A 27,802-nucleotide genomic window follows, 5' to 3' on the forward strand; every position below is an offset into this window, starting at 1 on the left:
CCTTAAAGGGAGAATCGCTGGAGGAAATTGTACGGAGGGCAGTTGGTGAAGCTATAAAACCCTTTGTTGACAAGCTGAATGAAACAGATCAAAGGGTGGGCTTAATTGAGAGCGAAGTGAAAACCATCAAGGAAGCAGCGGGGGGGGCAGAGAAGTCTGCTCGGGAAAGTGCGTCACTCGTGAAGGCTACGAATAAAGAGCTTAAACTGGTGGAGAATCAGTTGATCGGGCTACAAGTGGAACGAACACAGACAATTTTGCGCCTCCAGAATGTGAAAGAGGAGGAAAACGAGGACTTACGGGGTCTTGTCTCGGAACTATTGGCGATACCCGCGAGGGCAACTAAAGAAGAAGTTAAAAGCGCCATTTTGGAAGCCCGTCGGGCTACTACAAAGTATGCAATGAAGCGTCAGTTGCCGCGCGAGATCATCATCGATTTTTCATCTAAGAGGATCCGGGACACTATCCTATACAATTCATATAATGCGGATTTGGACTTTTTGGGCAATAAAATTAAGATATTGAAAGACGTCCCATTTCTAGTCCGGAAAAGACGTTTTAAGTATAAAAAGTTCGCAGCTCTTCTGAGAGAACGTGGAATAAAGTACAAATGGTTATTTCCAGAAGGAATCTGGTTCACCCATAAAGATCAAGCCTTTAAGATATTATCAGAAGATCAACTAAGGGATTTTGAGGACAGGAACCCAGAATTCCAGTGCACCAAGCTAGACGAAAAGGAGAAGCCTGAGGGGGAGGGGGAGGAAACGAGCACTGCGGCTGCAGTTGCGCAGAGAGAACTCCGTCCGGGACCCAGGAGGGGAAGAAAAATCTAACTTGAAATTAAATTGTAATTTGCATTTAGTAAGGTCAACCACTCCATCAATATAATATAAAGCTTTAACTTTTGAATAATGGCAGTATGAAGGGAAAACAGAAATGTAGTGTTTAGTGTTTAGTGTTTGTAGGGTACCTTCCCCTTTTCTCCACCCCTCCCTCCCTCTCTCTTTTTTCTCTCTTCTTTCCTACCCCTTGTGCTATTGTAGTCTTTTGTAGTTACTGTTTTGTAGGGTATGTATGTATGTAGTAGTTGTATGTTAGATATTGAAAATAAAAAACTATTATAAAAAAAAAAAAAAGGACAATACAGCTGCCTTCAGGCTCTTAACAGTTTCTTGAGAATTTCAGTTTTCATATATTTTAACCTTCCTTGATCTTCTTAAAATAATGATTTGGCATTCAAAATCACTAAGCCTAAACAGTTGATGAGAATTCAATGCAGATATTTCTGCATGAGAAATTGTATTTTCCTTTAGAAAAACCACCTTAAATTAAATATTACAGTAAAGACGTATATTTCCATACATCCACACTTGCATGTTTGTGGAACTATATATATGTAACTTTTAACCCCACTACAGCTCTTCAACTCATTATCTTTCCAATTTGGACCTTTTTGCAAATTTGTTAGGAAGTACCACAGAAAAAAAATTCTACACATTGAAATACAATTTAAGTGACAATTATTCATCTTAGTATGGTTATGTATTGTCAAGTTTAATGAAAGTCAGAAACCAAAGTTTATTTTTGCTTCCATTTCTTAAAAAAGGATAATAAATTACTTAGGAATTAGTTTAATACATACCTCTATTGTGGGATGAGTGTTATGCTTGTAAGCAGTATATAGAGGAAACTGGATCTGAAAGATTTTTGCTACACAAAGCAGAAGTTTTTCCTTCTCCTCAGTGCTCCATACGCTAAACACATCAGTGCCTTTTGTGGATTCCTCATCTGTCAGGATACAAGTTCTTCCAGAGTCTAACTTCTTCTCTATGGATTTGTGTTGTTCCCCATTTTCTTCTTCTCCTCCATCTCCATGAGATTCTCTTTCTACATTCAGTGGCTCATCAGATGGATTATTCTCATCTTGCCATGCTGAGTCTATATTAATAGTGCAATGTTTACACAGCTGGTCCCGAAGAGCTTGAACTTGGGCAATCACTAAATTTATAAGCGCGCACACAACTTGGTTGAAGATCTCCAAATGCTTATACTCCTTGAAGCAGCAGAGACATTGCCTGTTTTTTATTTTTTAAAAAAAGTATTTAAGATATTGTATTAAACTGAAATTTTCCAGAGAACAAGAAGATTATCAAGTACTAATTCAGACAGACAATTATGGATTACTTAATTATTTTTCACAGTCCGTGATGGAAAGAAATATACCAAACTAGTAACAAAGCCTGTTGTGGGAAAAAATACAACAGGCTCTAGAAAGGGGAAGAGCAGGCAGGCAGGCATTGCCTCCTCCTCCTGCCCAGGCGAAGGCAGAGGGCAGTCACTGCCACCTGCTCTGCTACTGATCCCAGCCAGGTGAAGAGGGTAGGCATTGCCTCCCGCTCCACGCTTCATTCTGGTCGGGTGAAGGGGGTAGGCATTGCTGCTGCTCCACAACTGATCGTGCCCGGGTGAAGAGTGGGGGAGGGAATTGCAACCTGCTTCATGCCTGATTCCAGCAGGGTTAAGAGAGTGAGTGGCAGTACCACCTTCTCCACTCCAGATCCCCGCTGGGTGAAGGGGGGCTGACATTGTTGCCTTCTCCGCTCCTGATCCCGACTGGGTGAAAGGGGGGTGGGCATTGCCACCTGCTCCGCTACTGATCCCAGCCAGGTGAAGGGGGTAGGCATTGCCTCTCGCTTCATGCCTCATTCTGGTCGGGTGAAGGGGGTAGGCATTGCTGCTGCTCCACAACTGATCGTGCATGGGTGAAGGGTGGGGGAGGGAATTGCAACCTGCTTCATGCCTGATTCCAGCAGGGTTAAGAGAGTGGGCGGCAGTACCACCTTCTCCACTCCAGATCCCCGCTGGGTGAAAGGGGGCTGGCATTGTCGCCTTCTCCGCTCCTGATCCCGACTGGGTGAAAGGGGGGTGGGCATTGCCACCTGCTCCTGATCTCTGCTGAGTGAAGGCGGGGGGCGGGCCTTGCCACCTTCTCTGTGTCTGATCCCAGCTGGGTGAAGGTGGAGGAGGGCATTGCCACCTTTTCCGCTTCTGATCCCAGCTGGGTAAAGGAGGGGGCAGGCATTGCCACCTGCTCCACTCCTGATTCCAGCTGTGTGAAGTTGGGGGGTGGGCATCCCAGCGTGGTGAAGGCAGGAGGCAGGCATTGTCACCTGCTCCGCTCCTGATCCCAACTGGGTGAAGGGGGGCTGGCATCGCTGCCTGCTCCACGCCTGATCCCGGCTGGGTGAAAGGGGGCAGGCATTGTCACCTGCTCCTCTCCTGATCTCTGCTGGGTGAAGGAGGGGAGCGGGCCTTGTCACTTGCTCCATGCCTGATCCCAGCTGGGTGAAGGTGGCGGCAGGCATTGCCACCTTCCCCGCTCCTGATCCTAGCTGGGTGAAGGTGTTGGGGGGGGGGGAGGCATTGCCCCGTTTCGCTCCTTATCCCAGCTGGGTGAAGTTGAGGGGCAGGCATTTTCACCTGCTCCACTCCTGATCTAGCTTGGTGAAGGCAGGAGGCGGGCACTGCCACCTGCTCCACTCCTGATCCAAGCTGGGAGAAGGCGAGGGGCAGGCATTGCTGCATGCTCCATTCCCAATCCTGGCCTGGGCTTCCTGCCACAGTGCACTCTTGGAGGGACAGGCTGCCTCTTCTGTGCTTCCCTCTATGGAAGCACCCTCTGGAGGTGCACCAGGGTAGGAAGTGAGTTGTCTGGAACACTGTTAGCCTTTTATATAGCAGAATGACAGAGGTTAAATATTCTGAAATATATTCCAGAGATCTGAAAACGTATTCTATGATTTTAGAATGATAACATCAAAGCCCCACAGTTTTGGCTAAATGTATGTCAGCCAGTATTTAGGGCTGTTACTGTCATCAAGGATGATGGCAAGTCCTCCAGCATGCACAGACAATTCAGAGGAAGGGTCGAGCTTTCACTTTGTGTTGTACTCTGACAAAATCAAAGGTTGCATGAATTCATCGCTGTTTCTGACCAATTTTTACACAATGCTGGAGAAAGCTGGAAAGAAACAAGGAAAACTCATAATATTTTCAACTTTCTCCAAAGTCTAGTGTGAGGAGAGAACTTGACACTACTTCTCTTAGAGGCACACAACACTTCACTTTGCACAAAACAGTTGATTTGGAAGAGGCTGGGGGTGGGGGCAGTTCTCTTGCACCTGATCCCATTTCCTCTTTCAATTCTTTGTGATGCACAAAGAACTTGGGGGAAAAGATCTCACGTCATGCTGAAGTCCTCAGGATAATCAGGAGAATTATATTTATAATTACTAATAACAACCATTGTGAATAATTATATATTGAACAAGCATGATGACATTTTACTCTTAAAATGTACTGAGTAGCAAATCAAAAGATAATGGGAGCTTTGCACAGGGAACTTTAGTTGCTGGTGATTAAGTAATATCTTCAAAACTGTCTTGTCACGCTTTTCAGCAAAACCAATGAAGAAGCTTACAAAAAAGTCAGAGCTGAAATCACAGCACATAATAAATACAGGTAGAACAATTCTAGGGGATTTTCTTCTATGATGCTCAAAAGTAACGGCAACATCCCTGCTGTTTTATTAAAAGGACTTTACCCAGCCAATTTTCTAGCATGTCTCATTAAAGAGTTTATGGACCAAATGGGCCCTGCTCAGGAGGTACAGAAAATCCAACTTTCCAGGAGATTTATTAGAATACAGGACTGGAACCATCTGCTTTTTCTATACAAGCACAACCTTCCATGAACTCAGAGGTCAACTATGTAGTCAGAGTGCAATAGTTTTCCCACCAATCACAATCTTTGCCAAAAAGATTTTCAACCTAAACTGTTTCTGTTTTGTATTTTAATGCTGCTTTTATGTCTGAATCTACCACACTGAGCATATAGTCCTTACAAACAAATTATGACCACTGATCTTTTTCCTTTGTGACAGTGACAGTAAAAGCTGTTCCTCAAATTGATATGACCTAACAAGCTTTATAATTATAGATGAAAGTTATAAAACATGCTATGTTTTGCCAATTCCCATATTTCATTGGAAATTTACCATATATTTATACCAAAACATAACCAGATTATCTTCTCCATGATGTAGCTAGAACCTGTAGACTCTTCTACACCATGCTGTTCATCTTATCTGCATACTACAATATTTTTCAAACTTCCTCCTACACATTTTAGCATATAAAAGCATGATTATACATGTATGTATATCCAAAGCTGCATCATAAAACTTAGAAATTGAAATTTACCTTTGTGTCCAGGAGTTGATATAAGCGAAAACTTTAAGCGCATGATCCTTTCTGAGCTGCAATCCATCTCCACCTTCAATGTCTGATACTAAAGAAAAAGAAGTTATTAATGTGCTGAATTGGAAATTCTTTTCATTTTCTTTTACTTTTAGTATAGAAATTATACATTTTTTCTAAATATTTCAGAGATAAACCCTGAAAAAGTTGGGATCAGCGTTATTTACATTTTAAAAACATTTTATCTATCTTTATTTCCAACGAATTGAACACCACAGTCATTTAGAACACTTAACTATATTACAAGGATTGCAATATTTAAAAATAATCTATTCAGGCAATTCAGTACCTGGATGAATTTCCTCATAGGAAAAAAGTAGGAGTGGAATGCAGACACTAACGAACTATTCTGCAGGACTATCTTCTCACCAAACCCCTCCCGTACCCAAAACATTAAACCATGTAATCTAGATCAGTGTCCACAGGAAGATAATAGGTGCACCTACAGGGTAAATAATGGTAGATGACCACAGGCCACTAGAGTTGCCATCTTCAGGTTGGGAAATTCCCAGAGATTTTGGGGTGGATCCTGGAGATGGCAACGTTCAAGGAGAGGAGGGGTATCAGGATATTATGCAATAGACTCCACCCTCCAAAGCAGATATTTTCTCCAGGGAACTGATCATCACCAGGAGATTAGCCGTAATTTCAGGAGATCACCAGCCACCACCTAGAGGCTGGCAGTGGGAACTGCTCAGGAAACACCTTCTCCCATATGAAGCTATATTTAAAAAGCAAGAACCGGTTCAATTAACTGTGAAACAAGAGCAGTCTGAAGAGAACTCGTTGGCCTTGAAGCAAAAGTATGAAGAGTGATCTGATCTGTCACACTGGCAAAGGTTCCTTGGAAGTACAGCAGTAGCATATGTAATGCAGAGGGACTACACGGTCCCTGAACTTTTACAGCTTTTTGAATCAATGTTAGATTGGATGAGCTAAGATGGCAACCCAAAGGAGAAAATATTCAGAAATACATGGAATATAGAACACTGGATGCCTTAGAGTCCTCTATATTATAACTATCACAAACAGTCAGAACTTATGATGACATCAGCAATTACTTGCCTCAGAAAAGTGATGAAAAGGATAAACCATGAGAACAGTAAATTAACAGAACTGAGAAGATAACACATTACTATTTTCCTGATTTCATTATGCATGGAAGGGCTTTCAAAGAAAGAACAACAGCTAAAGAAATTCTTAAGCTTATTTTGTTCTATACGTTGCACCACTTTCTCAAGTTATTTTACCTCTCCTGCCACAGGTAAAATAATTTTCACCACATACAAAATTCAAATTCAGACAGCCTTTTCCATAAAAGAGTTCTTTAACAGACATCTGCTGATGAAGAACACTGTACAAAGGATCTTGACATACACAACCTCATGGTAAGATGGTTAGAGATGTGAGGTTTCCATATATTCTGAAGCCATAAAGGGGGGGGGGGGACTTTTTCCCAGAAAAAAATGAGATTTTGGAAACAAAATTGAAATACGCAATACTTGCTTTCCAAATATATTTTGCTCATTTAACACCTTAAAATGTATCATTTATAACTACATTAGCATATTAAAGTTGTACTGTTTGGCATATTCTTGGAACTTAAGTTTAAATGTCTTGGTTTTCTTTAAGAAAAATTAAAAATATATACAATATTTAAAAGAGTTGCAACTGCTGCACCCTTTGCTACCTTAGCACATGTATCTTAATTGTTGCCATCTGCAAGGTAGCAAATAATACAAACTGAAAATAGGGGAGATTTCTGTAATAAAAGAAAGTGTATTCTTTGGACAGAAACACTCTCATATAATAACAATAGGTAGCATATTTAGCTATAACCAGCATATTTAGCTATAACACTGCAAACACTGAACTCTTCAATAATGTATTAACATTAACCACATATTAATTGTTGCCAAATTTATTTATATTTATGGTATACATCAGGGTTTGACAAATTCCAGTGTTCAGTTGCCATGGCACCTAGAAATTTAATTGTATTGCCTAGTATGTTCAGTACAAAGGGAGGTGGGGTCTAACCAGCTCTTCCACTGGTGAAAAAAATGAGGAAGGGGATGTCTTTGACCACTAAAAGGCTATGCTTGGGATCTGGGGACCTGCAGAGACAAACAAAACTTCACATAGAAATAAATTTGGACGAATTAATTTTACACTACCCAGTGGAGGAGGATGAAACTATTTCTTGGTCAATTGTTTTCTATACTGGTCCCAATATTCATTCAAACGGAACTTTTTAAAACAATAATGGAATTATAAGAATTCTGGGAGAAATTAAGCTAGCTTATCATTGTGCTGCTGACAACCAGGGATTACCTTTATTTATGTACTACAACACTATTGATATCAATAGCTTCAATAAAATTCCAAGAAAATTAAAACAAAAGAGCTTTTGGCTAAACATTAGGAAGAATTTCCCAACAAAGCAGTCCCTCAGTGGAACAGGCTTCCTCAGGAAGTGGTGGGCTCTACTTCTTTGGAAGATTTTAAGCAGAGGCTAGATAGACATCTGACAGCAATGCTCATTCTGTGAACTTGGGCAGATCATGAGGGAGAGGGCAGAATGGTTACATCAGTGCTTAGTTCTCATGGCCTTTTTACATGCCCAGGGTAATGCCGATCGCTACCTTGGGGTCAGGAAGAAATTTTCCACAGGCCAGTTTGGCTAGGGATACTGAAGGAGTTTTGCCATCTTCTGGGCATGGAGTGAGTCAATGGGGAAGTTGGGAGGGAGGTAGCTGTGAATTTCCTGCACTGAGCAGGGGGTTGGACAAGACGACCCTAGGGGTCCCTTCCAACCCTATGATTCTATGAATTTGGTTTTGTGGTAGGAACAATTAGACAACATGGTCATTAAAATATGAAACTTTGATGGCTGAGAAATTAGTTTGGGTCTTAAATTTTGGGGCTGGCTTCTTGTCTTATGAGAAAAGCAGAAGCATTTCACTCATTCCAAAAGACAATACTTCATAGGAGTTTTTTTCTAGAGCTCCCCAAATTTTCACATGTTCTCTATTGGAAAAAACTGAGTAGAAAGCCCTCAAAAAACACAACAATATAAACCGTTTCTCAGGCATTCATACCTCTAAAGATGATACAAACAGAGAGACTATGACACTAAACTACAATGGACAAGATGATTTATAACAGTTATTTCCTACATGGCACTTATGGGTGCTATGGTACCTGTCAATGTGTTTCCCGGTGCCCACTTTCTTCTCCCTCAAACTATCTCTTGTCTTTTCCAAAAACAATCCTAGTTTTCTGTGCCTTACTGGAACAGGAGGTAATTCACAAGAACCCAGAAGACATCACCTGCATGCCTTCGGGGCAGACCTGTTCGGAAACTGCTGTTTCCATTACAGGATGCTTGGTTTAGAGCCCACCAACAGCAGCCAATTTGTCACTGACTGGGCTACAAGTCTATAGCTGCCATTCTGTGGTGGTACCCACTAGCTATTCCCAAAATTGCAAGAATGCCCACAGGTTGATCAGGGTCTGTGAACTCTGCTGTATTATTTCTCACTGAGACTCAAGGCAGATTATATAATGTGAGACTAGTACAGTCAATTTCAAGAACATTTCCATATACAATGCCATAGAGTAAATAAACACATTTTTACAAAAACACAGCATTAGTAAGAATCCAATAAAGAGTTGAAGAAATGTTGAAACAGAACATAAGCAATTCTAGAGTTGACATTAAACCACATGAAGCACAAGTAGCTCACAGAAGCACATATTTAAGGTGGTACGTGCTAACAAGTGGTATGTGGTAACAACATAGTGGTATGTAAGGTAACAAGTCTATGGTCCTTAACTCATTAGCGAAGCATCTGAGAGCCCCTCTCCACAACACATCTCATCATGCTAATTTTATGTCCCAACTATTTGAAATATATGATTAAGGGGGAAAACAGGTATAATTAAAAACCAGGTATATATCACTAGACAAGGCAGCTTCTCCTAGTTAGCTGTAAAGTCAAAAAGAAGGAATGAACAAGGAAGTGATTTAGAGAGGTCTGTGCTGCCACCCTGTCTGCATTCTCAGAAGACAACCCAAAACTTCTCAAAACAAACAATATCCTGTTACAGGTAAGATGTTAAGTAGCATACCAAGCTAAGGAACTGTGACTTTTTTTAACATATAAGGTAAAGCTGGAAAAGGCACCACTGGAAAAGCTTTAGGTAAATGGATCTTCCCTAAAAGTTGACCTAGGTGGTTCAAGAAAATATTATCTACTTTGAATGCTGAAGAAATATTAATTACAGGTCTTCTCAGAAATGGGGACTGCCATCAGCTACACATCCACTTTCAAATGCCTGTATCAAATACATTTATTTCCAGAAGTCTGGTTGGTTCCAAATTTCTAAAATCCAAACCTTATTGTATTGTATTGCTTTACTCTGTCCCATTCTATTAATTGTATTGACCTACTCTGAGTAATTCTCCTTGAGTCCTAGTGAGAAAGATGGACTATAAATAACATGATTAAAGCAAATGAAAACTAGCTTTTTATAACTGGCTAGGACACAGTTACAGAGGCAAATAAGGTATCAAATGCAAAGTGTACCAAATTAAAGCACAAGGATTTGTCCCCCCACCCCCCACCCCCAAGGAAAAGAAGAATGTAGGCTGTTTTTGAAACTCAATAGTTATTGGCATGGATTCTATCACTCCACTGCGGACTATGAAGTTTTCCTCCAGTTTAAGGGATCAAGCTACTTGAGCAGGCACCTTAGGCTGAAGAAAATTCCTCCACCCTAAGGTTGGATCCACACCACTGGCTGCAAGCATTTTAGCTTCAGTTGACTGAAACGAGCCTCTTTACATCAGCTGACTTTGTTATGGAATATTTTGTGAACATTCCAACTCAAGGTCTACAAAAAAAATCAGCAAAGACGGATGGGAAGTTAAGAAGGAAGGCAACAGAACTACTGTAGTCAACTTAGAACAGACAGTGCGAACCAGTCAAGGTACATGAATAAGTGTGAATAATATGAATAAATGGTTATGCACAAGAATGAATGGGAGAATGGGCCTAAAGTATGGTAAAAAAAGACTGGAGCATTCATCAACAGCAGACCATGACAATTACTGGTGTGAAAACGTAGAAACAAAGAGCTGGAATGGACCTCAAGAGTCATCTAATCCAACCCCCTGCACAAATGCAGGAAATTCACAACTACCTCTGCCTCCGCCAATGACCACTGCTCAATTCCCAGAGGAAGGCAAAAATCCTCCAGGATCCCTGTCAATCTGGCCTGGAAAAAAATTCCTTCCTGACCCCAAAGTGGTGATTGGCACTACTCTGGGCATATAAGAAAGGGCCATGAGAGCCTAGCACCAGCTCATCCCTTCCTGCCCTCCCTCTCCTAATCTGCCTAAATTCATATTGCATCACAGAATCAATACTGCTGTCAGATAACCATCTAGCTTCTTCTTATAAACCTCCACAAAGTAGGGACATACCCTGGGGGCCCTGAGCTGAGCAAAAAGGCAGCAGAACTATTTTAAATAAATTTCCTTTTAAAAAAAGAAGCCACTGCTTGTCTGAGAGACAGAAGTCAGAGTAGGAGGATGAGTTATGAGAACGGCCACAGAGAATGACATATGGATGGACAGACCATAGGCCAGGACAGAAGACAAGCCATATGATGATCCAGGCCAAGTTGCTTGCATAGCTGAGAGATTCTACACAATGATGTGACATGGAGCAATACTGCAACAACCGCTTCATTGGCTGTGATCCTGAGTAGGTAAAAAGAGGAGGAAGTGGAATAATCACCTGCCTAAGTGTTTGAAGATTCAGGAGCACTGTTTTAAGATACTTTGGTCGGTCCTAACTGTTAATAAAATCAAAAAGAATATTATATGGACCAAACACTGCTGCCTACAATCTTTGACAGTTTGGGAAAATACCATATTTAGCTTTCAAAGAAAGGGATTCTCCAAGTGGAAGGAGATGGTCTTCAACTGGAACCTCTAATCCCTAATAATATAAACCATGATGGCTTTTACTAACTACAAGGTAGTACATCACCTAAAATTATTAATCTGTTTTAAAAGAACCAGGGTTTATTCTCGGTCTTGCAGTAGTTCTGAGTGTCTTAAAATTTGTTTTGAACCCAGCAACATGCTGTGGGTCTGTAACACCATCCTGTATTACATTTTAAGACTTTACAAACTACAGACTGGGGACTCTACATACACACTTTGCTAACCTTAGGAGACAATCTTTTCCAGACAGAGCAGTAAAATTTTATTCAAAAATGTAGCTGTTTTAACTTTGTTAATACTATAAATGTGATTTCTTATAGAACTCCTTGTAATACGAATGCAATTGGACTCACATGTGTTTTCTTGCCTATGTTTTTGTTGTATTCTGTTTTATGTGTGTATTATATTTTCTCCACAATCGTATATATTTGTCTTTTTTCCTTCTAATATTATAAGTCTTGTTGCACCTTAAAGTACTCAGGTTCAGGTTTATTATTACAGTCTGCGACCAGCACATATAAAACCATCTGCAAATACCTTAAAGTATAACATTTTATTCCAGCATGGACTAACGCCTACTTCTTCCATTGTAACAAGTGGATCCTCAAAAGGCAGACATTTTAATATAGGAGGTATTAAAGAAAAAGCAGGGCCAAATACTGGATGTAAATGGCAAAATGCAATCAAGAAAAATACAGAGACAAACCACTAGCTACCTATAGCTAGGGAACACTACCAAGAAATAAGAGGAGTCAAGGGGCCATAAAATGAATCATGCAATACAAAAAACTAATCAAGAAAGGTACAGAAGCCAATCACTAGTTACGCAAGACAGTTAACACAAACAGTGATGCTCAGATTTGTTTGCATTTGTAGTATGAGAGCAATGATCTTCCAATACTACCATTTGCTGCTGTAGTATTTCTACTGAATATTTATATAACTGTTGCTTTACTAGTTTTTATGTATTTCTGTAATCTGATCTGGATGTTTTTGAAGCTACACTAGCAAAATACAAATCTCAAACATAAAACATTTTAAAGAAACTTAAGTAACTACAGAGAAAATGTATAGTGGTAAAGGGATTTTTGGAATGTTATGAGTTAATTCTTAGGAAGTATTTGAAGACTAACACAATCAATTGTAATTAAATTTGAATGACAACAACCCAGCCAAATTTCAAACAAGGTACCCTGCACACAAATGTCACTCTGAGAGTTCATTTAACAGACTGATAAAAAGATCTGTTAAGACCTAATTCACTCTGAAATAGATACCCAGTCACAAACTACGCAAGATAAAAACACTGAAAAGTAGCTTTGCATCCCTAAGATTCTTCCCTGATGAAAGGAAAGTTATAATTGCAGTAGACCAGGGACACAATTAGCCACACTTGTGGTTGTTTAAACAGATGAACAGCTATCCCCAGGAGAATCAGATGTGGAAGCAACCTTTTCTTCTTCCAGTCACTCCTTCCACCACTTTTTGTAGGTGTCAGTCCCTAGCAGTTAGATCCCCAAGCCCCTCACAGCAAGCAGGCAGGTGCATTGGTTGAAGAAACTTTATTTAGAGATCTATTCAGTTCAGGTGTGCACTCATAGGTAGAAGTTAGCAGAAGTGATTATTCAAACAATAGGACTACTAATTATAGAGACGTTCTCCCTCCCCCTGGCCTGTTTGCATTCAGGCGTGAAAACCCAACAAGTTACATGGGAACAAAGTAGTTTAGTCTAGACAAAGTACAGAGTGGAATCATTCCCTCCTGTGAAAAGATACATTTCAGACACAGCTGCAACTCCGGTCCAAGGACACTTACAAGTGAAAGCGCATGTTTCCTAGAGATAACGAAGAGGCCACCTGCTCCTCTGGAAATTAGTATTAGTGGTCTAGACACCCTCAGGTGACTTATACAAAATGCGTAAGATGCAGTATTTAACTTTGGCATTATATCAGTATGAGTTTAAGATGCAGTGTAAGATGCTGAACACAATAATGGCATGGATGCTTATATCACTCTCAGTATAAAATGCAGAACACAACAATGGCATGGATGCTTGCATGCAGAACACAACAATGACATGGATGCTTGCAGAACACAACAATGCAGAACACAACAATGGCATGGATGCTTGCATACATGACAGTATGTCTGCTTCAGGAGATTGCTGGGGTTCAATTAGTAAAGAATGAAATGAAATATCTCCTCTCCGTGTTTTGACAGAGCAGGTGTCAGCAACACCCAACATGAATAAATCCAAAAACAACAAAAACAGCATCATAAAAGTGTAACATCTATGATTCAGCCCAACTCCCTCCACATTAACGTATACTGTGCATGAAGAATACCATCTATATCTATAAATGAAACTACAGGATCTCCAGAATTGACACAACTTTTTCAAGTACTGCTGCAGTTTAGGGAATACAATCACAACAATTTAGTATTGGAACTCAAAGTTACTATATTTCAATGAAAGACTTTAAGGAGAGACTCCAGGTGAAACTTAACTAGATTTGGGAAATCGTATCTAATTCTGAACCAGGCACAAAATGTGGATAAAAATTCACACAAAGGAGCCACAGATAGACACAGGAAATTTTTCTACAGGCTTGGAAGACCCAGGGGTTTGCAGAAAAATGCAAAATGTAAAAGTAGAACAAGAAAATAACAACCCCAGGTTAGAAAATCCCAACTATCATAGAAGCACTGTCTGCTTAAGAAAAATTAGAGGGAATTTTTAAATAGATTTAAGAAAAGTGCATTGCTGAAATCTCATGAGAGTGCTTTTTGAGATCTCAGTGGCCATTTTGGGAGTGCTAGCTAACCTGTAACCAACCTTGCCAAAGAGTCCAAAACTCAGGTAGTATCAGTCTGCCGGGGGGGGGGGGGTGCAGACAAAAACGGTAGAAGCTGGGAGTGAAGATAAAACTGGAGGGTGTAGGAACAAGAAACGTAAAACTGAACATGGAGGAGGGAGGGGGCAGAGGATGCCAAGAGGAGACATAGAAAAGGATAAGTGGATGAATGGGAAAAAAATAAAAGGGAAAGACTGCAGCAGCTACTGGGAGAGGCAAAGACAAAAAGCTCAAGGGAGTGAAGAAGGCCGGGGAGGGGGCACTTGTTAGTTCCTGTCTGATTTGATCTTATTCAAAAATGAGTTTTTTTTCCCATTCTTTAAGTACTTTTGAGTTGACTATGGATGCTAATCTGTGTTAGCAATTATAATATTACAACACAAGAGGTGTTAACAACTGACCATGAACAAAAAAAATGTAATCTTGTGAAAGTACTCACTGAAGCAGATCCTTAATTTTCTATGCCTATACAAGTATACTACAATCTACTGCCGTTTTGCAAACAAGATGATAAAAAAGTTTCAAGCCAGCCTACTCATACACATCTAAATTAAAATGTAACCTATCCTGGAGGAGACAGACTCCCAACTTTTTTACTGGCTTGATCATCTGGAGGTTGTTTGTGCTATCCTGTTCTAGCAGGTTTATTCAGAAGGCCAGATGAAGTTAGTGGGAATAGCTCCCAAGAAACTGCACAAGGACTGAAAGCTCAGCACAGGAAACTAGAATAGCAGCTTTTTATAAGACTACTATAACTTTGTAATGTGTTAACTTTCATACTTCAGAACTTACTTTCAAGACTGTAATGCTCAGGCACAGAAAAGATTATTTACTACAGGTATGCATGTGTGGAAATCATAATTTCTGCCTGCAAAATACACAGCTAACACACTTTGGTACAATTATAATTGACAGTATACATATTGTGTAATGAGGAGCTGTTCAAATCTAAAAGTATGACATAGCTCTACACAGTTTAGTACAAAATATAAAACTCTCCACAGATCTCCTAAAGTAAAGAAATGGCAGCTAAATGGAGCAAAACTGAAGCAAGTAAACCACCCGGTTTCGGGTTACATGATGAGAACCAGTTCAGTGTAGTAGTTATGAGCGCAGAATTGTAATCTGGAGAATGGGGTTTGATTCCCCACTCCTCCACTTGAAGCCAGCTGGGTGACCTTGGGTTAGTCACAGTTCTTCCAGAGCTCTCTCAGCTCCACCCACTTCACAGGGTGATTGTTGTGGGGATAATAACAACATACTTTGTAAACTGCTCTGAGTGGACGTTAAGTAGTCCTGAAGGGCGATATATAAATCAAATGTTATTACGATGATGATTCAGTTAATATGCACTGTAAAAACTGCATTCACTGTGGTACTTAAATCCTCTGTTTCAAATATGTTGGGAATACAACATACAAACCTATTTCAAAGAAGATGCACCCAAGTAACAAACTGGCAGTTCCACCCTAAGCAGAATTACTCCCCTCTAAGCCTGTTGACTTCAATGGGTTTAGAAGGTTTAACTCTGCTTTGGATATCGCTGTGAGATGCAGAGTACACTTCTCTCTGAAACAGTTTGCATATACTGTTCTGATGTTACCTTTTCACAATTGTTCTAATATAGATGCAACTGGAGACAGTGCCTCCACATTTCACAACAAAATATTAAACCCAAAGAATGCAAGCCAGTTAACCTACCAGTGATGGGGATTGCTGGAAAATTTAATAAAAACAAGCATGTACTTAGTAAACAAAACTTTAATTATTCTGTGTAAATGTTATATGCCGTAAATGCTGTGTAAATGTTATATACTGCTGTAGGACAGTGGTTAGACTGTGAATCAGCATTCTGCTGGTTCAAATCCCAGTACTGACATGAGTTCAGCAGGTGGCCTTGAGTAAGCAATTCCTCTCAGCCCCAGCTCCCCAGCTGTATTGTGGGGATAATAACAAAACTGACTTTGTTCATTGCTCTGAGTGGGTAACTAAACTGTCTGGAAGAACGGTATATGAGTACAGTTGTAGTCATTATAAATATCTGAAAAGTGTTTCCAGTACCAAAAAGAGTTGTACTGAAGTATTTGACCAAGAAAGAAAATGTAAAGTGTGGTTTCAATATTTTATTCAACCAAATTCAAAGCTACACTCGGTCATTGTAATTGGAACATTCTGAGCTGTAACTCAGAATGTAAAGGTTGAACTGTCCTCATGTTTTTAAAAAGTGATAAACATAAGGAGAATCATTGTTTAACCATTTTAGTACTGCGTGAGTTTTGTATGTTATGACCCCACTCTTCACTTGATCTACATGGGAGAAAACCTTTTGGTTTCACTGCCAGCAGAAATACTTACACTACTTACTAGTTTCAATTCAGGCTGGCTCAAACCTAGACCAACAACACTCCTTTTAACAAGGTAGTCCTACCCAGGGCTGCCAGCTAGCCTGGAGAAAAACATCCTATCCCTTTAAAAGAGACTTAATGTGTGGAACTGGGAAGCTGAAGCTTTTTGTAGTATGGTAGCAAATAATATAACCTGGTAAATAACATCTTATTACGCTTCTCTCGAAGAGAAAGGAAGTGTCTCTCTTCAGGCCAGTTGGCAACATTAGTCCTACCTGTAAGAAGCAACTCGCTATATCATTCTCCTTCCTCTTCAAAGGAAGCAGAGATGAGATGCAGACAATTTCCCATGGAGAAATACAGCCACAGAACATTTCCCACTGAAAGCTTCCTGTACCCTACATTGCTGTCTTCTGTCAAAAGATCTGGTCCTCTAAGAAAGTTCTATGTCTGCGGACTGCTCCTGCTGAACCTATTATTGGGAAAGGGATTCAAAAAATATTAAAAACAAACACCTATCACTTGCTTGATATTCATATAGGAGCTGCAAGACTGTATGTAGTCTGCATGATTATTAAAGATAAATCTAAGATAGATTAAGATTTAAGGATATAAGAAATTCATTCTTTTGTATTCTGCAGATCATTCCTGAACATCACTCAGACTATTAGCATATATGCATTTTCATATATGAAAAACTACTTCAGTTAAATAAGTGCCCTTTCCTAAGTAATCTAACTCCTGTTTTACTTGCTCTGAGGAAAAAGCAAGCAGAAACGAAAGGGAGTTCTCTAAATAAATTGAATTTATCATAAATTAAAACAGGAGCCCAGGGGCACCTTAGACTACCAAAATTTATCCCAGAATAAGGTTTCGTAAATCACAGCTCACTTCATCAGCTGCATTTCAGACTGTAAGCTACTCAATGTAGATATCTGACTTTGTTATTCTGTAAAGCTCTATGTATAATGACATTGCTATATGGACAAACAGGAATTCCAACATTATTCACAAAAATAGGACCTCATTTTTGTCCTTGCGAAGTGCCTTAAAGTGCAATCCTAAACCGAGTTACTCTAGTCTAAGCCCAATGAAGTGAATGGGCTTATACTGGAGTAGCTATGTTTAGGATTGCACTGTTAGTCCACCACAGAGGTTCTAACTATAGGAAGAAGAACCACAAAGAATTCTAAGATACTCCCACACAACTTCCTTCAACACAACACTCTAGGCTGTTAGCCATTCCTGTTCTTAAAAGTTAAAGCTGCGCTAACATTTTAGAAGGCAATATCCTCAAATAACCTCAAGAGACAGATGTGTATTAACACTGCTTATATAAAACATTTTTCTTGATGCAAATAAATAGGAGATGAATCTTTCTTCACATAAAGCAGAAAACTCTCTCCTAACTCTGGAACTGAGATCTGACTCTCAAAAGCTCATGCGGGAATAAACGTTGTTAGTCTTAAGGTGCCACTGGACTTCTGTTTTACTTTCCATACCTTCCACTCTGGTACAAGTTGCCCATTCTCTTAGTAGGGCAGGAAACAATGCTCCAGTCAGCATGTAGTATAGACAGAAGGAGCAAATTTGGGGAAAGGCTTTGGAGGAGGATGCCAAATCACTAGTTCTTGACAAAAGCCTCCCCCCTTATGTGAAACCCTCACCTTCGAGTTCTCTCACAACCATCATTCTTTTTATATTCTATTTCATCTTATGTGTTATTTCCTTCCAGTTACTGCATGTAACTTCATTTTCAAAACTAAAGCCATGAATACATTTGCTATCAAACACAAACATAGCTGTGTTCCAAAGACAACTACAAAATGTGCACAATTGTGCATACTATGTTTAGTTTATACTATCGTTGCTTAATAATGTTCAGTGACAATGAACTTTAGTTTAGTTTCTGAATCTCTTTCAAGACACAGCTCTAGTAGTTTAAGTACCATTCAGAGGCAATCCCAAATGCTCAGTAGGCAGAATACAGAACTGCTGGCAATCTCTGACTCACAAATTTTAATCATGACCTCATTCTTTACTAGCTTTATTTTCTTAAGGCATGAGATGGTATTTCAAGCAGAATAAAATAACCAAATGATCAAAAGTTCTTTAACTGCTCAAAGAAATTAATAAAGTTATATAACTGGCCTGAATGCTTCTGGTGCACAAAAAAAATCCCCTTTCCTTGTAACTCTCAACTTTTGTAATACACACTACTCAGCCAGATAAAAACTTGAAATGCCTTTCCACACCTGAGTAACATATCATTTCATAGGGGGTGGAGGAAAAGGAACAGCATTTTTTGTTCCCTGATTCCCATTTAGTGTATGCTCCACTCAGTTTTGCAGGCAACATATAGGAGAGACTTGGTGCCCCGGTAGCATTTTTTAAAGGGAGACTCAAAATGTAACAATTTAAAGAAAAACAAATTACAAATATAAACTGTGACACAGAGATCATCCAGAGGACTCACAGACAAAAAGATGTAGATTCCATGACATTTTTAAAGATCTTATAAATAAAAGTTACTCCATTGGATCTCAGTATCAGTTACTACATTGATGCAATTCTTGGGGCAATATACTGCATGTTCTGAAAAGTGTATGAGCACATAGACAACACACATTTCTAAATGAGTCACAAACCACTCCAAAGCTGCTCAAGCATGTGTTTATGTCTCACTCCATGATTTAAGAATAATAGCAAAAAGGGAGGTAATAAAAATGTAAAGCCAACAAGTTACTCAGCCAACATTATTTCCTAAATTCAAGTATTCTATCTTTTCCCTTCCACACTTTTCTTGAAAAGATGATGGTGTAAATTATTTACCTTAAAATTAATGAGACAAGACTGTCCAAATAGGATAGATTAGCTTGACTTCCTACTACATTTGAATACTGTGAGTATAAAAACACTTTATGAACACTATTGACTAAGTTATTTCAAAAATACTGCTAAAACAAGGATTCCTGCAAATTCAGTAAAGCATTCTCACTGTGGAATTCTTACCAATCAATCTATATTCATCCCAGACAATTTGCAATGCTCAGGCCAGCACACCATACATGATTTCCTCCCCAGGTTAGAGCCATATCAGCCAAAGCAAATGAAAAATATAATCAATTTACAAAGGTGATTACATCACTGCTTATAATCTGCAGAGCCAATCCTACAAGACTTCAATCTTAAACGCATATAGTAGTAAATTTCTATGACCTCAGCAAGACTTACTCATGAATACAGACAGTCACCATTATTATGATTAGTTTCATGTATCAGAAATGGGCATAAGACTCAAAATAATCAGTACATGGTATACCACTAACAACAAGATAATTACACAAAGTATCAAATCTGGCAGGAAAGTAGCTTGCCTATAAGTTTAAAATTTATTAATTTAAGTTTATCAGTTGTTTGTGATTGATTCCTTCTTCAAGGGCTTCAACTTAACAATAGATTTTATTTACAGAGTCTTCTTTCACAAACAGGCACTTAGAGTTGACAGTTTCCCCTCCCCCCATGCATGACTAAACAGAGAAAGTACACATACATACATATGTGTGCATATATACTAAATATATAAAATATTCTTTAAAAACTGTGTACGCTAGTCATTTAATATTTACAGTAATGTAATACAAAATAGATTTTGGAACAAATCCTTTACACTGATTAAGGTATGCAGCTTGAATGTTATACAGGTTTACAAGGAACCAACTCTCTCTCAATTCAAGAGAATTTACTCCAAAGAAACTCTGCACAGAATTACAACTGCTTATTTCACTTCTAACCAACAGTGTAAAGGAATTGTTTACTGAGCATAAAAGAAGAGAAGTTTGTTTACACCAAACATCACAACACAGGAGACAAAAGAGCCCCAAAGCAGACCAGGTGAGCTTGAGAACTGAGACAAAATAAAAACTGTTTCAGTTGGTCTTTAAGGTGCTACTGGACCCAAATTTTGTTTTCTACTTTCTACTACAGACCAACACTGCTACCTGCCTGAAACTATCTGTATGGATATGTAAACAACAGGAAGAATTAATGCCCCTTTCCCCCAAACACAAGTTGTGCAACTCGTGAATTTTATAAAGTATGGAAAAAAACAAAGAGAAAAAATTCACAACTGAAACAGAACAAGAAATACACTTCTACCCCCTAATTCACCATTCCCCCCGCCCCCCCCCCCGCAAAATAGCAAGGGTTAGTGTAGTTTTAGACCTTCCTATTTGCATCCCTACATCTATCCCTATCCAAAGAGAAGAGAAGCTACCCAGTCCTGCGGAGTAGGCAGCAGAAGAGAGGAGGATGTTGCAACTAGAGTTTTACTCATTCCCTGCTACAAACACAGCAAAGTAGTAGTTCAGGCCTCGCCTACAAGCTCATCTCCACCATAAGAACAAGTAGGCCTTGGTTACGGCTGGTGAGTGGGAGGATTAAATTTAATGGAACACGGAGGAGGAGAATCAAGTTAACTTCACCCACCTCCCTTCTTCACCTGCATCCCCCGAGGAGTATCCCCTTATCATAAGTGCCCCCTCACCATTTAGCAGGAAAGGAAGAACCTTGTCAAACCCAAGCTTATGCGCGTTTACTCGGGAGTAAGCCCCAACCGACTCGCACAGGGGCTTGCTTACCAAGCGCAAGATTGCAGACTTAATTCCAAAACCGACCTTTCCTGTTCCATGCATGCTACCCCCCTCCGCGCGCACCCCACGACGAGGCCCACGAAAGGAGCGATGGGGGGATGGGAGCAGACCCGAGGCCAAACAACCCCTCCCCCATCACTTCCCGGTTTAACACGGGGGCAGTTTGTGCAGATGATGGGCGGAGGGAGAGAGAGAGAGAGATGGAAACAGACAGGATCATTTAATAATTATGAGTATTTCTGAGGCCTTGACTTACTCTCGTTTAACACCTCCAGCAGCTCGGCGCAGCTCTCACACATTGTTCATTAAACAGCAGCAGCAGCCGCCGCCGCCTCCTCCCGACCATTGATTGATCCGCTCTCGGTCGCCACTGATTGATTGATGGGCTGGCGGGTGGGGGGAGGGGCAGGTGACTGAGTGAGGCAGAGAAAATGGGGGGGGGAGAGGATAACCGAGAAGGAAGAAAGGAGTACGAAGGGAAGGGGGTGTGAAAGTAAGCAGGGAGAAAGACGGGACTAGGACGGGGGGTGGGGGGTGAGTGCCCGATGCAAATGAGCCTGGCGGCGACTGAGAGCTACGAAGGGGAGGAGGAGGAGAAGGCGAGTCACTCACTGGCTCCTCAGGCCTCCACGCGCCGCCATTTTGCTGAGGGGAAAGGAGGAGGGGTTGTACGAGGTTGGGCGGGGGGGGGAGGCGGAGGAGGCAAAGAAGGCAGACAGAGGGCGCGCGCGCGCGCGCGTTCGGGCTCGCTCGGGTATTTCCGGGCTGAGCGGCGGGAGACGAAGGAGGAGCTAAGTCCTCAAATCTAGGCTCGGGGCGGGCCGCAGAAAGCGAGTGGGGAGTTGGGAGGAGGGCAAAATGGCGGCGGGTCGGTGTTGTGGAAGGCGGGAAATGTCGCTTCGCTACGATGTGACTGGCTTCAAAGAAGGGAGGCGCGCACCCAGAACGGCCCTCTTCGGAGTCCCTGCTCTTCCACCATGGGAGGAAAAGAGTCGAGCACTTTTTGTAGTCTCTCGTTTTGTTTTGAAGCTTGTTGCGCAAATTTACATAATGCTTTTTATGTTAACCGATCCGGTTTATTGAAGCAGAATACTATCTGCAGCCGTTGGCCGAAGTGACGGTGTCTTAACTAGAGGGCAAATCCCTCAGTGACTCGTTTACTGTCGCTTCAGATTTACCCTTTTATTCAACTCTTAAAGGACGGCTCTGTTTTAGACTCGACCTGACAACCCTGTTCTCGCTTTAGCTTTCCAACTGTCCAAGTTCCCCTGGTCTGCCTAGCTTATGAGTTTCTTCGTGTTTTTAAAAAAGAAATTAGTCAAATACAGGGAGGTGAGATCTGTTGTCGGTGGCTAGCTGAAGGCTCTACTTCAGAGGTAAAGTATTTCTGAATAGTAGTGGCAGGAGGACAACAGAGCGGCGGAGGTGTTGGTCTCCCTGCTCTACTTGTAGGTCGTCCTGGGACGTGGTTAGCTGCTGTGGGGAATGGGGCTGGAGTAGGTAGCCTTTTTGTTTTGGCACTTCTCCCACCTCTTCCCGAGTTTGTAAAGTTTTTGCTTCAGTCTTTTTTTTTTTCCAGCTCCCATCTTTCCATCACTTATAATTTATCACATTTTATCCCATCTGTTGTCTGAGAATTTGGCGGGATATATGTAGTTCTTCTCTCCCCCCATTTTATACTCGCAATAATTCTATTAAGTAGGACTGGGTTACATGTTCTAGAGTTCTGTTTCTCTCAGGTGTGAGGCCAATTTAGATCTGGACCACAGTGCATGGGGAGATTAAGGTTGCCAGCCTCAAAGTGAAACCTGGAAATCTGGAATTACAACTGATCTCCAGACTAGAGAGATCAGTTCCTCTGAAGCAAGTGGCTACTTTTGAGGGTAGACTATATGGCATTATACCCTGCTGAGGTCCTTTCCTTCCTTAAACCCTGACATCCCTGCCCCAAATCTCCAGGAATTTCCCAAACCAGAGTTGGCAGTTCTAGGGGAGAGGGTACTTAAGATTTCCCTCCTGTGTTATTTGTCTGTTGAGGAAACTTACACAACCCAACAAAGTAAATAGTAGTTTCCCAGAGCTGTTTTAGGTCAGCGGAAACAGAATGAAAATGAAGGCTTAAGTATCTTCTCCTTATACTCTGTGGTTCCAATCAGGTGACCAATCAAGGCTCCCAGTCATGCTTGGAAGATATGGAACTCAACCAAGTATTTGTAAAGTATGAGTTGGCTCTGTGTGACCCAAAGCTTAATAACTGTGGGGATTTGAACCCAGTCTCCCCAGACACTCTAACCACTATAATAACAACAAATGTGCTTATATGCTGCTCTTCTAGACAGGTTACTGCTCCTCTCAGAGAAGTTAACAAACTCATTTTATTAGCCCCACAATACAGCTGGGGACAAGATGAATGGCTTACCCAAGTCCCTCTACGGTGTTCATGGCAGTAGTGGGATTTGAACCAGCAGAGTGCTGATTTGTTGTCCTGCCATTTAACCATTATGCTACAGCAGCTCTCAGTATGACAGTCAGTATGACTATGTGAAACAGCTTTATAACATATCAAAGCATTGATCTGTTACCCAAATAGCAGGACTCCTTAATTTGTTGGGGGAATTAACTTAAAGGAGACAAAGCAAGATAAGGTAATTTGGATTCTCCACCAATATTTATGGGGATTATTCCCTTAAGAGAACTTTTGAAATAAACCAGCCAGATGTTCAACCCAAAAGGTTTTTTATTGAAAGAGAAATAAAGCAGCAAACTTATACATGCAGAAGACATACAAGGCCAACTAAGAGGAAATCGGAGAGGAGAGGGGAGAAAGCAGTTTTGGGGAAGGCTATATTTACCAGTCTCAAAGACAGGTCTGTGAAGGCAGCAGCAAAACGACCAGCATTTCACAGAGAGAAGAGGAGAAGGCCCAAGTGGATTTGGGGGTATATGTATGGATTCAAAGATAACACGCACATGTACTGGTGGTAAGGAACTCCAGATATAGGGCAAAATGCTCCCTGGGGCAAGCTGATGTCTCTGCCCCCAAAACAATGACTTGATGGGTTTTCTGGAGGTGGATAATGAATTGGGAGAGGCTTAATGAGTCTACCTGAGGTGGACTGTAGGTGTCAACTGCTTGATGACCCTGTGTGTACCAGAAGAGAAAAGCTACCAGGTTTCGTTTTGTGACTAGTGTTAGGTGGTGCTTAATCACTGTAAATGGGTGAGAAGTGAGGCTAGGTGTGGATGAGATTAGTCAGGAGTTTTTGGAAGACCTATTGTCTTAAACTGTGTTTCTTCGGGGCATGGACGGAGTCTAGTCAGTCAGCTGCTCTGACTTCCTTCTAAAATATTTCTTAGGCTCTTACCAGGCTGGCATCCATTTTGTTTCATTTCAGGCCAAGCAGTGTCTTGCACATACGCTATATAACGAAGAGTGTTTATGATTTTATGTCTATAAACTGCCCCTCAGCAGTAGGAGGGGTCTGACTGCTACCAGATCCCGCTTGTATTACTGCACATAGATAAATAATACCCACTTATATACCACTCTTCTAGACAGATTAGTGCCTCACCCAGAGTGGTGAACAAGTTAGTGTTATTATTATCCGCACAATAGCGCTGGAGAGCTGGGGCTAAGAGGAGTGGCTTACCCAAGCCCACCTACTGAGCTCATGGCAGTAGTGGGATTCGAACCAGTAGAGTGCTAATTCGCAGCCTAACCACTGTGCTTCAGCAGCTCTCATATATCATACTGTAACAGATCTTACATTTTGTTACTTTGCTGTTTATGTTCCATATGAATGCAGTAAAAATCCAGATATGGGATCATCACACACTATAATATATGTTAATTCCTACATATAAGTTTCAGAAAGGATCCAAGCTTTGACTGCAGCAAGACAAGCATCAGACAGATCTAATTTGGGATGAATCTTGGCACACAGGAGGTAGAGTTAGGAAAGTGTTCTTAGATTATTTTAAAGATAATGTTGGAACATAGAGATGGTTGTTCTATAGGGTGTAGGTATGCATTGGTACAAACGCAAACTTCAGCAACACCTACATGAACAAGTCTAAGGAACCCTCAGGTTCATGTGCCCTCTCCTTGCTCCGTGTCAACTAATGAATTATTTTTGCTTTCACAACCGTTGTTACATTGAAGCCACTGAGTATGATTTTCACCACACCCTGGGATTCGAAATCAAAACTCAACCATAGTTTGAACCTTGGTGTGTGTGGCAGAGCACAAACTATTGTTTGTGATTCAAACATGATGACAAATAGTGTGGGTTGCCACAAAAGCAGAAGTGGATTACCATGTGCAAGGAAAAAAGGGGGGGAAGAGGAAGCCTGAGATTCTCCAAGATTCATTCATATTCATGAGACAAATTGGTTTACTGTTACATCTAAGACATGCCATTCATTATATATAATCAGTTCTGCATACAGAATGGGTTCCAAAAAGCTATTTTAGGCACACCCAATGGAATCGGGGGGTTTGCTTTTATAAAATACTATATACAGAGAGAATACCATATTACATGCTATTTTTTTAAATGCCTGCATTTGCAAAAGCAGCTTATTATGTGGCATTGAGCAAGGGGGAATGCTACTGCTCTTTGAGAAAACCAAGTTTCTTCTGTGGGCATGCGGAATCGGTTGTGGATTCCTTTGGTCCTAGCCCTTGGTGGAAAATACTGGTAATGCCATCTTAAGCAGGTTTAGTTAGAATCCTGCTCAGGTATATTCAATGTGGCTTACTCTTGAGAAAGAGTTCTTAGGACTTCACTGTTAACCTATTCAGTAACTAGAAGCTATACTTTAGCTGCCTGTATTGACATCACAAAAGATGAGAAGAGGGCTTGCTTAACATAAATCAGTGACTTAAAACAGTTTGCAGACTGTACATTATCAGATCTCACTTAAAGATATGCCAAAAACAAAATATTTTTTTGCAGAGCAAACAATAATGAACATCAGATTTTAATACATGTGTACTGACTACAAAGGGTAAAGTGAATGGAGAAACTGCTAGGTTCCATGTCCCTGAATGACTTTCAGAAGTTTTGGATGTGGCACAGTTTTGTAGAAAATACAGGTCCCTGCCTCCAAGGAGCGTCTAACCTTAAACTCTTTATTAGTTAGGATTTAAGAGCAGACATTCCTATGCAGACTCTGTATCTTCACTAAGAAATATTGTAAGAAAGTAAAGTTATAACCAACAAGATTGGAACATCTGGTTCCCAATCAAACAGTACTGTGCCAGCCAAAATACATGTAGTGTACAGGTAGTTCAAGATTCAGGGCATGCTAGCAATCTGGGCACACTACACATTAGAAAAAAGCACTATAAAATAAGTCCAGCTGAAAAACAATGTCCCAGCCACAGCGTACCTTGTATTACTCAACTCACTTGGAAACTTCCAAGAGTGAGAGACATGGGGTCAAGTGCATACAAGCTTGACCGTACTGCATGGGGCAAATAATCTGAATTGTTTAGTATGAGCCAACCCCTAATTTTGAACTCTGCAAATCAGAGTCTCATCATGGTAAATGAGCCAAGGAACCAGTTAGACACAAGCAAGCAGATGCCACAAGAAAAAATAGCTGTCACCAGCATGAGGAAACACATTCTGCTCACATGCCTGACTTCAGGAGCTGGCAAGGTGGAACAGTTGCAGAGGTCCTGAGACCAGTGGAAGGTTCATTGTGGAAGTCTGAGGGCATTATTTAAAACAAAACCAGATGGTCTTAAGTGCTGTCAAGTTTCCGACGACCTATGACGAGTTGACGACCCTATGAATGAAAGACCTCCAAAACGTCCTATCATTAACAGACTTGCTCAGATCTTGCAAACGGAGTGGATAATTTTATTGAGCCAAGCCATCTCGTTTTAGGTCTTCCTCTTTTTCTATTGCCTTCCACTTTCCCTAGCATTATCGCCTTTTCCAGTGAGTCTTATCTTATAATGTGACCAAAGTATGATAGCCTCAGTTTTGTCATTTTAGCTTCAAGGGAGAATTCAGGCTTGATTTGATCTAGAATCCACCTATTGGTCTTTTTGACCATTCACGGGGTACACAAAATCTTCTCCAGCACTACATTTAAAATGAATCAGTTTTCTTGTCAGCTTTCTTCACTGTCCAACTTTTGCATCCATAAATAGTAATGAGGAATACCATACTTTGGATTATCTTGATCTTGGTCCCCAGAGAGACATCTTTAAGGATTTTTTTCTAGTTCCCTCACAGCCTCTTTCAAGTCTCAATCTTCTGATTTCTTGGTTGCAGTCTCTCTTTTGGTTGATGATTGAGACAAGGAATAGAAAATCTTGAACAATTTCAATTTTCTCATTGTTAACTTTAAAGTTATATAATTCCTCAGTAGTCCTTACTTTTGTCTTGATGTTCAGTTGTAATCCTGCTTTGGTGTTTTGTCCTTTAACCTTCATCAGTAGTCGCTAAAAGTCTTCACTTTTTTCTGCCAGTAACATTTGTGTTTGCCCTTGGTCTTGTTTATTTCTGCCACTTGAAAGAAATAGGTGCTAAGTTTGTAAATAAATCTCCATTGGCTCACTTGCACAAGCTGTCAAACCAGAGGATTATGGAGTAC

General features: G+C 40.6%; 1 protein-coding gene across 2 annotated transcripts in view; it reads right to left on the reverse strand.

Annotated features, from left to right (window-relative positions):
- USP34 (ubiquitin specific peptidase 34) overlaps nt 1-21,821 on the reverse strand; it is a 133,325-nt gene extending 111,504 nt beyond the window's left edge. For both annotated transcript variants that reach the window (XM_054987582.1, XM_054987579.1), the window contains exons 1-3: nt 21,447-21,821; nt 5,262-5,349; nt 1,643-2,075 (exon numbers count right to left, since the gene is read on the reverse strand). In XM_054987582.1, coding sequence (XP_054843557.1) covers nt 1,643-2,075; nt 5,262-5,349; nt 21,447-21,489 — 564 coding nt within the window. In that variant the 5' untranslated portion in view covers nt 21,490-21,821. The remainder of the gene's footprint in view (nt 1-1,642; nt 2,076-5,261; nt 5,350-21,446) is intronic.
- Between the last annotated feature and the right edge of the window lie 5,981 nt (nt 21,822-27,802).

The sequence above is a fragment of the Eublepharis macularius genome, chromosome 1, assembly GCF_028583425.1.
Source record: "Eublepharis macularius isolate TG4126 chromosome 1, MPM_Emac_v1.0, whole genome shotgun sequence".
Taxonomy (NCBI): domain Eukaryota; kingdom Metazoa; phylum Chordata; class Lepidosauria; order Squamata; family Eublepharidae; genus Eublepharis; species Eublepharis macularius.